The sequence below is a fragment of the Ctenopharyngodon idella genome, chromosome 4 (assembly GCF_019924925.1).
Source record: "Ctenopharyngodon idella isolate HZGC_01 chromosome 4, HZGC01, whole genome shotgun sequence".
Lineage (NCBI taxonomy): Eukaryota > Metazoa > Chordata > Actinopteri > Cypriniformes > Xenocyprididae > Ctenopharyngodon > Ctenopharyngodon idella.
Genome location: NC_067223.1, coordinates 6,013,052 through 6,027,161, shown reverse-complemented (window position 1 = coordinate 6,027,161; position 14,110 = coordinate 6,013,052). Strand labels below are relative to the sequence as shown.

The following is a 14,110-nucleotide window of genomic DNA, read 5'->3' as shown; positions in this document are numbered from 1 at the left end:
GTGCATTTTTTCCACAGTGTTGTTTTTTTGTTGTAGGGTGGATGTTAAAAAGAATAAACCAAGGCTTCATTGATTCTTTCCTCCCTCCATCCCTCAAGTTATTAATCAGGGCCTGCAGTCAGAAGACGTGTGGATAAACACAGAAGTGGATCAGTTTAATTTGATGCTCTGATGCGTTATCAGCGAGCAGCGACAGATATTAAACTGGAAACTGCCATCACTCGCATAAATACAGAAAAGTAAAAGTCTCCACAGACTAAGAATACTGATCAGTGTGTGTTTAGATCAATGTTTTGCCTACAGTTTATGTCTTTTGTACCCACACAGCCCCATTAAAATAAAATACACTTTAATCAACACCAAACCATTTTGCTTTAAGCCTATATTACACTGGATATTATTCAGCATCATGACTAATATTATTCAGGGATTAATGATTAATGTTAGTTTTAAACTTTAACTTAAAAACTGTCAAAGAAAACTTTTTTTTGCTTTTTTAAAATTACACTAATTGTGAAATGAATCATATTTTAATATTTACTTTAAAAAGTTACTTTAATTTATAATATTTTTCTTTTCTTTTGTTTTTAATAGGTTTAACAAAACAAAATTGAAATACTTCTAAGTCCCCCGGAATCTGCTGAAGTACCTTCTGTGGTATGTCAATCTCTGGTTTAGAGAGAGAATTTTGGGATGTCAGGTGTGGTCAAGAGCCGGCCAAAAGGGCGTGGCAACTGAGATCACTAGTACAAGAAGGATAATTATAGAATCACCTGATGTTACCGTAGCAACAGAAATCAGAGGTTCACATGTGCATCCCACTGCGCTGCGTTGCTACGGAGACACCCTCTTCTCCTGTTTGCACAACTGTGAACATTTAATCTGATCATTTTAGAGAGGTGCCATGTCACCTCCAGCACTTGTTTTCCTACTATTCATGACAGCAACTAACGCTTAAAGAAATGAGAGTATTATACCAGGCCAGATAACTTAGTTTCCTTCCTCTCATGACAGTGAGAGATTAGAGTTCTATCTGACAAGTCTTCTGAGATACAGGCTTACTCGGTGTTAACAACGCAAAGCGAAGTGACAATCAAATTGCTCTACATAGTAACAGCTACACTAAAAGTTTGGGCTCGGTACGGTGTTTTTGAAAGAAGTCTCTTATGCTCACCAAGGCTGCATTTATTTGATCAAAAGTACACTAAAAGCAGAAAAAAAAATCTGAAATATTATTACAATTCAAAAGACATTCTCTTTTAATATATTTTATAATGTAATTTATTCCTGTGATGGCAAAGCTGAATTTTCAGCATCATTACTCAAATCTTCAGTGTCACATGATCCTTCAGAAATCATACTAAAATACTGATTTGCGGCTCAAGAAACATTTCTCATTATTAGTGTTGACAACAGTTGCTGCTTAATATTTTTGTGGAAACTTTTTTCAGGATTCTTTGATGAATATAAAGTTCAAAAAACAATTTGAAATGGAAATCTTTTGTACCATTATATGGTAAATGTCTTTACAGTTACTTTTGATCAATAACACATCCTTGATGAATAAAAGTATTCAATTCTTAAAAAACAAAACCATTATTTAAAGCTGACGTGGTTCAAAAGTTGAAGTATTTTTAACTTCAGATCACATAAACATACATCTGGTGCATGTGCACGCAGACTAAAGGCCCGTTCATACCAAGGACGATAATTGTAACATTAAAAATACATTTCTAAAAATCATTCTAAATATTAAAGAATAGCAGAGTCTAGAGTTGTAAAAAGTACCGACTTCGGTTCTATGTCGGTTCTGAAATTTTAAAAATGTGACGCTTCAAGCGCTGTTGAGTGGATTCGTAAACACCTCTGATTGGCCATTGTGTTCACGGCTCATCGGATATGTCTGTGATTGGCTACGTTGATCAACGCTTCAAAAATGTTGTAAATATTCATCAATGACGCTTTTCACCAAGCACTTACACAGATACACACAGGAGCGTTTGAAAGCAGGTGTCTATCGCGGACCAGTCAACCCGCTTTCAAATTCAAACGCTTCCGTGTGCTTTCAAACGCTCCTGTGCGTTAATCATTGTAGCCAATCACAGACATATCCAATGAGCGCGTCAACACAATGGCCAATCAGAGGTGTTTACGAATCCACTCAAAGCGTCACATTTTTAAAATTTCAGTACCGATTGGTACCGAAGTCGGTACTTTTAACAACTCTAGCAGAGTCCACACCACAACTATAATGGCACAGAGAAACAATATTGTTGGAATCACTTTCAGAAAAATTTTTTTCCCAGCTGATGAACGTTACAAATTTTGACAGCCTATCAGAATCCATCCTGTTTTAAAGAGCTTGAGCATTTAAAGCGGCAGACGACAAAACTGCAGAATAAACAGAACAATAGTTATTGTTATGGTTTATAGTTATCTTTCTTAGTGTGAACGGGCCTTAACAATAATAATAAAAATTGTATGGTTACACACAATTATGTAATTAGTAATATTAATTAACATGTAATATTAATTAACATCTTACTATAGGGTTTAATTTAGGGTTAATTGCATGTAATTATGCACAATGCCATCATTAATGTGCAACAAGGACACTGTAAAATAAAGTATTACTCCCCCAAAATTTTGGCCTATCTTATAATGAAGCATAGATCCTGTTCTCTCAGGTTAGTGGGCATATATCTTTCATTAAGAGAATGAGAGTGAATCTCACTGACACTCAAAAGACAATTACACTCTTTGTCATTTATCTCCGTGGAGCTCTGCTAATGAGAATCCAACATGATTCAACTGACATTAATGTTCACAGTAATTAAATTCACATATGATGTGAATATATGCCCTTGATCATTTCATAAGTTTATCCAGGCTCTTTTTTCCATCCTCTGGCTGCCATGGTGATCTAATAGAATGATGAGCGAGGAGAAACAGTTATTCTGGACTCCTCGTGCTGTCCAATCTGCCTCGCAGTGTGAGGCACATGGCTGTCGGAGGCAGAAATCCTCTTACACTGCCTCCATTAGAGGTGCCCTCTACCCAACAAGACTACACTATTTTCCCTCTCTCGCTCTTGGCTCTCACACAGACCTCTCCTGAGCATCTGGAGGTCACTAAGACACATGTAGAAGACACGTAAGCCTCTGAGAGAGGAAGCAGGCTCAGAAGAGCAACTTGCACTGCCCCGAGAGATTGAGTCAGGGATCAGAGTTTGCTGCTACTGACAATTAAATAATTTAATATTATTAGTTACATTTTGATTTCTCAAGACTGGATGGAATTAGATGTAAATCTAATAATAATGTCAGAAATAAAAATCTGTAACACCACTCAGACCTTCCAATGTAGAAAAAAAACAAAAAAACATTGAGATTCTCACTGCGCCTCAAGTTCATGGTTGTACATCCATTTCTTAAATTTATGCTGTTTTTCTGCTCTTTTGGCTGGTGTCAAAGAAATGCAGCTGAGCAACTGTGCTGATCTGCCAGAATACAATTTGATGGAAAAACAAAAAAAAACAAATACTGACTTTTTAAAACTTGTGTGAAGAGCACATATCCACTGCATTTCAATTTAAACATTAGAACATTTAAAAAAAAAACATAAAAGCAATGAACAAAAGAAGAGACTATTTCAATGCAGTCTGCACAGAAATTCAAAGTGCATCTGTTCATTGTGTCTTGTCAGCAGAAGCGTTTGTCATGTTGTGTAAGTGCACAGTGTGAAAGACAAGTTTGTCGAATGCTAAGAAACTGACCTAATGTTCATTTAAAGGGATAGTTAACTCGAATGAAAATTGTCATCTTTCACTCACCCTTATATCGTTCCAAAGTAGTCCATACTTGTGCGCTACATCCCAACTTTTCTGAAGCCATACAACAAGTCATTAATCACATATTGATTAAATGATGACACTTTTTTTTGGGTGAACTGTTCTTTTAAGTGCTAACTTATGAATAAACACCGCTATAAGTTTCCCATTGAGATGCTTTGTACAATTGACTATTGACATACGTATCGTCTTCTGTTCCCTCTCACACCCAGTGTCTACATCACAGAGAACACAAGAATGAGAGGGGGAAGAGAGAAAACACAAGAGATGCATGCAGGTGAGCATCACACAACCACATGGACCAAAGCACTCAATGTGCCAGATCATGTGTAACACACACACACACACACACACACACACACATATATTATATTAATTGATTAAAAAACAAACAAAAAAAAAACTAATTGCACACCTTTTCTGTAAATAATCGCAATTAAAAAGGTGTTTTTAATATTTTTATATTGTAATAATTTCACAGTTACTCTCCAAATTAATGTAGAAAACAACTTAAAGACAGTATTTTTAAATATTTGTTTAATGGCATCTTTTTATGAATGAAGGTCAGTATCACTTGTACTAATACTGGTATTGATGTCTCTATAAAATAGATTGTTTTTTAAACATTAATTATAGACATTCAACATTACAGTACAACTAAAAGCTATCAATTTCAACATTTATTAGGCTTTAAAAAAATAACTTTTAATTTAAGTGAACTTAAAACAATCTTCACATAAACCCACTATAATAAATGTCATATTTAGCTGTGGCCTTCCTGTCTAACAGGTAGGAAATATACAGAAATTGAATAAAGTTATCAAACACTTTAGTCTTCACTGCATAAATGAAATATAGATTAATCCTTATTAAAGCTACAGTTTTCTGTTACCTTTGTTCTTTGATTAACATTAATGACAGACATCACATCAACTGGTTTATTAGGCTGCTGTGATTTTAAGACCTGCCGCTGCTAAACATGACGCGGATCCGACGCGCATCTTATTTTCTCAGAACTCTTCAAGTTCAATTAAGACGTTATTTAACTCATTTAAGACTGCTCTTATGAGGATACTCTTCAAAACGGGCATTTTGGCATAACTTTGTGTTGTTTGTTCAAGCGTGAAAGAGAACTTGATAGTGGCACACGTCTTTCTGTGTACACGAGCCGTGTGTGTGTCACGGACAGCGCATTCTCGTTTGTGTGTCATAAACAGCGCATTATCGTTTGTCTTGTGGCGCTTGAATGCTTTAAATGCATTTGCTGAATAAGAGCATGATCATATAATGTAACGCTAGCCAAATTATGATGGAAAAAATAGATGCTGTGCTAATTGCATTAAATATTTTTAACATGTAAAACTGAAAAAAATCTCATGCGTTAATGCACTAATTTTGACAGCACTAATATACATATCTCAGAGTCACTGTATATATTCCAGGTGTACTATGGCACATGGAGACACTAATATAGTTTATATTCCATGATGAAAGACAGGTTAAAACAGCAGCGGGGTGTTCCCCCCTGAGGACTGACAGATGTGAGGACGAGAGGAGAAACATGGAAGGACAGGGGCGAAATATCTGCTACTGCTAAAACATTCTGAGTATCTTAAGGTAAAATGAACAATTTGAAACACCAAACATTAACCAAATCAATCAATCAATCAATCAATCAATATTTTGAAGAGTAGAAATAATACTGATTCATCCTAATTCATACACTAACCAAATTAGAGAAAACTCTTGATTAGCCAAAATGAATCAAAGTTTCAAAACTAGAAAATAAAATAAAAGTTTACATTTCCAAGTTTCAAGCAGCATCATAAAGATTATTTTGAAAGTTTGTTTTTTTTATCTTTTAATAATGGTATAGTGAAGTGTGGAAATGAAATTAATGACAAAAAAAAGGGCACTGGGACACAATGTGGATTTGAATGTGAATCTGAATCATCTGTGTGTTTGCCACAACACTACCTGCTGCACCATGACTTCACTTATTTAATGTTAATCTGAGCAATTACACCTTGTCTTCTGTTAAAGCACCACATGTTGCAGAATGTCTAGCGACATATTTCTCAATTTGAGTGAATATATATTCAGGTTTGAGTCCTTAAATCATTTAACATAAGGTTTAGGGAGGTCAAAGAATTGAGCTAATCAAGCTGAACATTACTAGATTCACTGAGGAGAGAAGATTTAAAATGGAGATAAGGTCTGTCTTCATTTGACAAGAAAAGGACATGACATCCTTCTGTTAAAGGCCAAAAAATGTGTGTATATGACTGTAAAGTTAGATCTCAACCTAAAAATGAGTTATTTCCAGTGTTTTGACTTAATAAAGGGATATAATAAAGCTGAAACAGCACATCAGTGTAGCAGTGAGGCAGAAATCTGGGCTGAATCCCTGTTCTAAAAGTCATAAACTAACATTAGAGAACTACATTATACCATAATCTCATATAAAAGCCCTTTCTCACAGAGCTAATAAATACCCTGAGTTGCACTGGGCAAAACCAGGGTGCTCATGGTTCATTAGGGCAGTGGAGAACAGATGCGATGATGAGGGCCATTCAGCTAAAGCCTCAAATGCAGGCTAGTTCTCAAGTGAGTCTCAACTCATCTACTGCATTTTCAGCAAGAGACCCAATGCTTCATACTGGGTGGAAGTTTTACTCTTTTGAAACCAACTGCAGTTAAAACAATAGGTCTGCATTATTAAGAGTCTCAGTTTGTCTTAAAAAAAAAAACAGTGAGGGAGAAACATGCTTGGGGCTCATGAAAAATACATTGATCTTACACTTCATACACTTTCTATTTTGCAAATGCACACTACAGTTTCAAAGTTTGTGGTCTGTATTTTTTTTTTTTTAAGTTGAAGTAAATAATACTTTTATTCAGCAAGATATTATAATGTTATAAAATATTTCTATTTCAAATTCCTTGTTCTTTTTCCATTTTATTATTAAAACATGAAAAAAAAAAATTCTGTAAATATTTCTTTCCACAAATATTAAGCAGAACAACTATTTTCAATATTGATAGTAATACTGAAAATGGCCATCACAGGAATAAATTACATTTTAACATATATATATATATACATATATATATATATATATAAAAAACAGAAAATCAAGTTTTTAATGCTTTTTTTGTTTGTTTTTTGTCTATGTGGTGTTTTTGATAGGCTTTTAGACAAACCATTGCTGAGTATTTTCTCTTTAAAAATGCAGTTTGAAATCGCCCTTGTCACAAATATTTTGTTACTAATCCAGTCAACGTGTGGGGCGGTCTTTAGCATATCATTAACTGTGCTGCGAAGCAGGGGGTCTTAAAGGTTTAGTTCACCCCAAAATGAAAATTATGTCATTAATTATTCATGGAGACTAGCTTGCATATTCATTGATCCGCGTATACTTAATGAAGCAAGGGTGTAGAGTTACATTTAAAGGGATAGTTCACCCAAAAATGAAAATTATTCCATGATTTACTCGCTCTCAAGCCATCCTAGGTGTATATGAGGTGTATATCTTCTTTCAAATGAACACAATCGGAGATATATTTAATATTTAATATATTTAAGATATATATATAAAACAGAAAATCAAGTTTTTAATGCTTTTTTTTTTTTTTTTTTTTTGTCTATGTGGTGTTTTTGATATGCTTTTAGACAAACCATTGCTGAGTATTTTCTCTTTAAAACTGCAGTGAACCAAAGAGTCTTAAAAATGCAGTTTGAAATCGCCCTTGTCACAAATATTTTGTTACTAATCCAGTCAACATGTGGGGCGGTCTTTAGCATATCATTAACTGTGCTGCGAAGCAGGGGGTCTTAAAGGTTTAGTTCACCCCAAAATGAAAATTATGTCATTAATTATTCACCCTCATGTCGTTCCAAACGATTTTCATTTAAGGAACAGACATCTTTCCGATTTCATCAAAAAGATCTTCATTCGTGTTCTGAACATGAACGAAAGTCTTATGAGTTTGGAACGGCATGAGGGTGAGTAATTAATGACAATTTTCATTTTGGGGTGAACTAAACCTTTAAGAGAAGCCAGGTTATCCTGGTATATTTTTCTGTTGATATGAAAGATCAGGCACATTTAACAGTATAGCGGGTGAATTATGTATATGACGTATATTACGATGATGATACAATGCCTTTCTCCACCTAAGTTATTCAAAGCGTTTCTAAGGATACTGATTTTTAGAAGGCAGACTGAGATGGCGAACGGGAACATTGTGTAACATTAGCAACACATTATTAGCTGTTTGATAACATAGTCGAGCAAAAGGCTAATTATATTAATTACCGTTATGTGTCCGACTTGTAGACAACCCTGTAAAATTCACTCTTCCACTTCTGAAGTTTCTGGTTCAAACAAGACTGAATTGAACCAGTATTTCCACTTGCTATCGTGTAGCATTTACTACAGTAAAGTCGACAAGAGTGGATCAGGTATTCTGAGCTCTTGTGATTAAGTAGAGATGGAGACTAGCTTGCATATTCATTGATCCGTGTATACTTAATGAAGCAAGGGTGTAGAGTTACATTTAAAGGGATAGTTCACCCAAAAATGAAAATTATTCCATGATTTACTCGCTCTCAAGCTATCCTAGGTGTATATGAGGTGTATATCTTCTTTCAAATGAACACAATCGGAGATATATTTAAAAATATCGTTAGTCCTCAAGGTTTATAATGCTTGTGAATGGCTGCCCAAATATCTTTTGTGTACGACAACTATCCTTATTTAGAACTTTATAAAGTAAAGTAACGAGATTCCGGCGCAACAGCCATACGCATTCGACGTAGTGCACAATGCCATGATGTTCTACACTACATAGTACGTCATGGCATTGTGTAGAATGTCATTTCATTGTGTACTACGCCGCGGAAGTTAGTGCTTTTTGAACGCACGTCGAATGCATATGGCTCTTGCGCCGGAAGCTCGTTATTTTACTTTATATAGTTTTAAATAAGAATAGTTGTTGTATAAAGACGCATCGATTCACTTCAGAAGGCCTTTATTACCCCCTGGAGTCGTATTGATTCATTTTTTTTTTTTTTTTATGGATGGATGGATGGATGCATTTTTTTTGCCATTCACAACCATTATAAACCTTGGAGGACTAAGGATATTTTTAATATATCTCCGATTGTGTTCGCCTGAAAGAAGATAGTCATATACACCTAGGATGGCTTGAGGGTGAGTAAATCATGGGGTAATTTTCATTTTTGGCTAAACTATCCCTTTAAGCTATTTTAAAGCATAAATAAATATGTTTAAATATGTTTTAAGGGATAAAATTGACTACAGGGGGACTTTAACTTAAAATTGTATTTCAGCCATATGAAGTGTGAAAATTAATATCAAATCAGTGAAAGTACCAGAAACTATTTTTCTCTGTTTCAGCATTGTTGTAGTTACTGTGTTTTGCCATTGTAGCATAGTATAGTCACTACTATAGTGTTTTATGTTTTTGATGTGCCTCTAAATTACACCAAACTATGCTGTAAATAGTCAAAGAAAGGAACTCACCACCACCATCACAACATCCCTCAAAACCAGTCAGACAACAAGGCACTTTGCTCATTTTTATTTATCAGATTTAAATACAATGACAGGGTCTACCTCAGAAAGAAACAAATTTAAACACTGTTTCTGTATGGCGGGCAATAGCAGGAAGAGAAAAAACGATGACTGTTGAGTAAACCTCACAGGAGAGGCCCAGAGATGCTTGTATAGGTGCTGGCAGCGGTTCTTTTGCCACAGAGAAAGAAAACACACGTCCTACACAAATGCCCAGAAATGTCACTGAACACTCAGATCACATCAGATAGAGACAAAAATACGTTCAGTAAGTTCACTTGGTTAGTTTTGATCTAACTTCAAAATATCCATATATATACTGAAATATAGAATCTCATGATTAAGTAGGCATTTTCTCAGCAAGCTTTTGAGTTCATGGTTGCTCTGTGCATCCCCCTCATTTCTTTAAAAATCTTGCCCCAAAATATAGAAATCTGATTGGGCAGATCAGGTTTGCTATGATGGGGTTTGACAGCTGGTGATTGGCTAAAAATGTACATGGAAAAGATGATTGGCTATTATGTCAAAATTTAAGATTTAGGTAAATACGTTGGTCCTATTTAAAGCAGCTACAGGTGGATTTATCTGTAGCCTACTTGCTTTAAAAAAAAAAAGAAACAAAGTCCTTGGGCAGAAAAGAGGATATGCACAGAGTGTAAAAAAATAAAAATAAAGACAGAGGCAAATGTTCAACGTTAGAAAAAAAAAATAAGAGCATTCTGATGTTTTCAGTTTTTTTTCCATGATTTTTGTGTTTTGTGTTCTCTGTGAATGCATCCCATCTTCCACAAGGTCTTTGGAACAATGACTTAGCGGCGATACCCGAACTCATCTGCGTCATCATCGCGGAAATCTCCATAACGCCAAATGTTGAGCTGCAAATAAAAGGCAAAAATCAATAATTTTTTTTGCAACTGCAATCGTGCATATACGAGAATTTTATTGACCGCATATTGAAAGCATCGTAGACCATAATGAAGACAAATCCTCAGATCAGCAGATCTTTGCTGTTTTTGAATGGGCTTCTTCTGTACCAATAGACACGTAGGGCAAAGGAATTGTGTTGAAAGGGAGTATAAATATTTGAAACCCACCTTAAATCCTAAATAACTTCAATGAAACATTAATAAGCAGCAAAATGAGGCTTCAAGTCATTTGACAGCACTGATTCACCATCATTAAATCCTGATAAGCATTTCTGCCCATGTATCTGTGAGACTGAGGCGCAGATGGTCAGCGTGTAGACAGGATCATTAAAACATGAGCTGGTCTGTAACATCATCACACCTCAATAATAACGAGGCGAACGGTCGTTTACGGTCCTCTTTAACTCCGGTCCCTTCACATTCAGTCACGCGTGAACACTTTACATCCAACAAAATTCATCGCAGCCCTTCTATTTCACATCGGTTTTGAAACATAAACCAGCGAAACGTTTCAGAGATTCTTAGCGAAGATGGGAAATCATTTTGTATGTCATACAGAGGCTTTTATCTTTTTTTCTCCATTTCTGTGGTCGATGTGTGTGCGGCTGTTAACTCAGAGAGAATCACAGCTAATTAATGTCTATGATAATTAGCGCCGTCGTTAGCAGGGACATCATCATCAAGCTCTTGGTTTGGCATGGTTCTCTCTTCTGCTTGAATCTTGTTAAACAGCCATCAGCCTGTCATATGGTTTAAATGTTTAAGCCAGAAGACTGTGTGTGTTGTGCACCATGCTGCAGTTACAGGTAATGCTACAGGTAACAAAGCTGGCTGTGTGAGCCAGAACTGCAAAATGCTGGGACTGACCAATCAGAATCAAGTATTCCAGAGCAGTGTAATAAAAAGGAAAGAATTAAAGAGGATACGTATTTAAAATTGCAGATGATCTTACCCTGGCGCTCTTGGCAGATTCCTGGCCATTCAGATATTCGGTCACCTATGACAAAAAAAAATTTTTTGCATTTAGATAGAGCATGGCCTAATGTTGTGTTTAACATACCCAAACAACATCATAAAACATCTTAAACATTAGATAAATTACACACAGGATGTTATGGAGGACAGAGATTGCTTAAAAAAAAAAATGACAGCATTTTTCAAGATTGATGCAGTGTTGAATCTACATCAGTCAATCACAGTAAGTGCATCTTGTTTAGATGATGTTTTAACAGGCCCTCATCTTGTTGAGCTGTTCTTTTATAATAAGGGTGGCGATCAGAGCCGTGTGCTTGTAGAGGATGCATTCAATAATAAGCGAAAGCGTGGGTGGTTACAGCCACTAGACTGTCTGTGTGTCTCGAGCTTATTTTCCTGCGGCCCACAAAGAGCTGCATCACAGGCACAGGCCTGCACAACACTAAACATATCGACCATTTCTGCCACAGCAAGCATTGAGAGTCAATGATTGAGGCATAGATGAGTCAGAGAGTGGGGAATGTCTTCGTTTCTGGTTCAGAGCAGTAACAGTAAAGTAATGATACACAAAGATGGCAGATGCTAAAAAGCATAATGTGTGTTCTTTTAGAGGTGTGTTTGTGTGCAGGGGCTGTTATTATTTAGAGGGGGTTAATTGGCTGGCTGAAGAGCAGGTGATTCTTTAGTGCTTTAGGACATGCGTGAACAGACCGCAAGGTACAGCTGCAGACAGCAGAGAAAAGTGCAGCTAATGCAGCCTCCATCCATCAAGCGTCCGACGCCCCACGACATGCAACACAGCATCTCAAGTGCCACATTTACACACACCACCATCAGCAGTTTCACACACAGCAGAGGGGCCAAAACTCTTGTGCTGCTTCAAAGACACCAACATTAGAGCTGTGCCGATACAATCATATATGACAATTCATCGACATATCAAGATTACAGATGCACAGATATTAAAGAGTGCACTGATAGAGTTATTGTGCATCCCAAATCAAAATATCCGATTATAACGTCCAATTATTAGCATTGTCTTGATGCATACTTTTTGTTGTTGTAGGGGTGTGCAATATGATTGATTGCGTACACGTGTATTTGACCGTTTATGTGCAATAAGCTGTGAAGAGAGAAGACAGAACGCAGTCATTAAAGGGTCAGTTTACCCAAAAATGAAAATTCTGACATTAATTACTCACCCTCATGTCGTTCCAAACCTTCGGAACACAATTAAGGTATTTCTGATTAAATCTGAGAACTTTCTGACCTCAGATAGACTGCAAAATTACTACCACTTTCAAGGCCCAGAAAGGTAGTAAAGACATTGTTTAAATAGTCAACGTGACTACAGTGGTTCAACCTTAAATGTTATGTAGCGATGAGAATACTTTTTGTGCGCAAAAAAACAAACAAAAATAATTACTTTATTCAACAATTTCTTCTCATACGCTGTTCACGTTGTAAACAGTGTTCTACATCAGAAAGCCGGCTCATTATTGGCCAGCTCCTGCGTCGGCATCACACACGTGTTGGCCAATACTGAGCTGGCATTCTGACGTAGAACACGGAAGCACTGCACTGTTTACAATGTGAACAGCGTATGAGACTGACATGGAAGAGAAGAAATTGTTGAACAAAGTCATTATTTTTGCGCACTAAAAGTCTTCTCGTCACTTTATAACATTAAGGTTGAACCACTGTAGTCACATGAACTATTTCAATGATGTCATTACTAACTTTCTAGGTCTTGAAAGTTTTAAAGTCTTAATTTGTGTTCCGAAGATGAACGAAGGTCTTATAGGTTTGGAACAACATGAGGGTGAGTAATTAATTTTAATTTTTTGGGTGAACTAACCCTTTAAAGATCAAGCACATCTGCACCTTTTCTCATACATGCATGCTTCTTTATCAGTCTTTCCACTCATATCACTTCTTTCCACGTGTGTGAGCCACTTCTGTAAGTCCTCACTTTCATGGGTTCAGGTGGTTGTTTTTCCAATCTGCAGACTGCAACTGAGTCTCTCGGCATGAAATGATGGGACAATGATCAGATTTGTGGTGTTCTTCGAAACACTCTATAATACCCAGTAATACAGGCAGCCTGAAAATCAAAGCGTTCATAGACACAGCCGCACAGCATTCGAAAAGAACAGTTTGGACTTTGATCATCTCAGTACAGAGATTAAACAACAGAAAGACGCTGGAGCTGAAATGGCTTCTCTGTCCTAGATCAAGCCTGTGTTCAATCCACAGGGCACAGGAATGAAATGGGGTTTTTAGGCAGCGATGCGTGTCATTCAGCATGTGTCTCAGCCCGTTTGTGTGGATGAGTGTGTATTTGATACTAGAGCAGCAGAAAATTCCCCATTCTAAGCTCAGCTAACTTCTGCTGGTTAATGGGTAATAGAGCTGTCAGGAGCGAGGCATGATGGGATATGACTGGACATGGGGTGGCCAATAAGTGCCTGATTGCAAGCCAACTTACTTGAGTTGAGCTGAAATAACCGTCTTTTGTTTTTGGCAGTTTTAGTTTGTGTCCGAGTGTTACGTTTTTAAGATGGTGTATCAAGTTCAAAATAATCCATCTTAAGTCATCTTTGCACTCATTCGAACTTTGATTATCATCAAATCTTATTAAGAAATATGTCCGACTGGAGTCAGGTAAACACCTTAAGACCAGTTAGTTGAGAACATTAAAAAAAATGTTTAAGGAATAAAACAGTAGAGGAACAGAAATTTAAACCACTATTTTAAAC

At 36.4% G+C, this 14,110-nt stretch overlaps 1 protein-coding gene and 1 long non-coding RNA gene across 13 annotated transcripts in view; one reads left to right on the top strand and one right to left on the bottom strand.

Annotated features, from left to right (window-relative positions):
- The window catches only part of LOC127511490 (uncharacterized), a 226,293-nt gene that overhangs the window by 193,254 nt on the left and 18,929 nt on the right, over positions 1 to 14,110 (top strand). For 11 of the 12 annotated variants that reach the window (XR_007930031.1, XR_007930030.1, XR_007930035.1 and 8 more), the window contains 2 exons: positions 4,063 to 4,127; positions 5,345 to 5,467. This is a non-coding gene — a long non-coding RNA (uncharacterized LOC127511490). The remainder of the gene's footprint in view (positions 1 to 4,062; positions 4,128 to 5,344; positions 5,468 to 14,110) is intronic. The other variant, XR_007930041.1, reaches the window with a different exon arrangement.
- The window catches only part of snd1 (staphylococcal nuclease and tudor domain containing 1), a 179,029-nt gene continuing 174,361 nt past the window's right edge, over positions 9,443 to 14,110 (bottom strand). Inside the window, exons 23-24 of the mRNA XM_051892313.1 lie at positions 11,329 to 11,373; positions 9,443 to 10,325 (exon numbers count right to left, since the gene is read on the bottom strand). Coding sequence (XP_051748273.1) covers positions 10,260 to 10,325; positions 11,329 to 11,373 — 111 coding nt within the window. The 3' untranslated portion in view covers positions 9,443 to 10,259. The remainder of the gene's footprint in view (positions 10,326 to 11,328; positions 11,374 to 14,110) is intronic.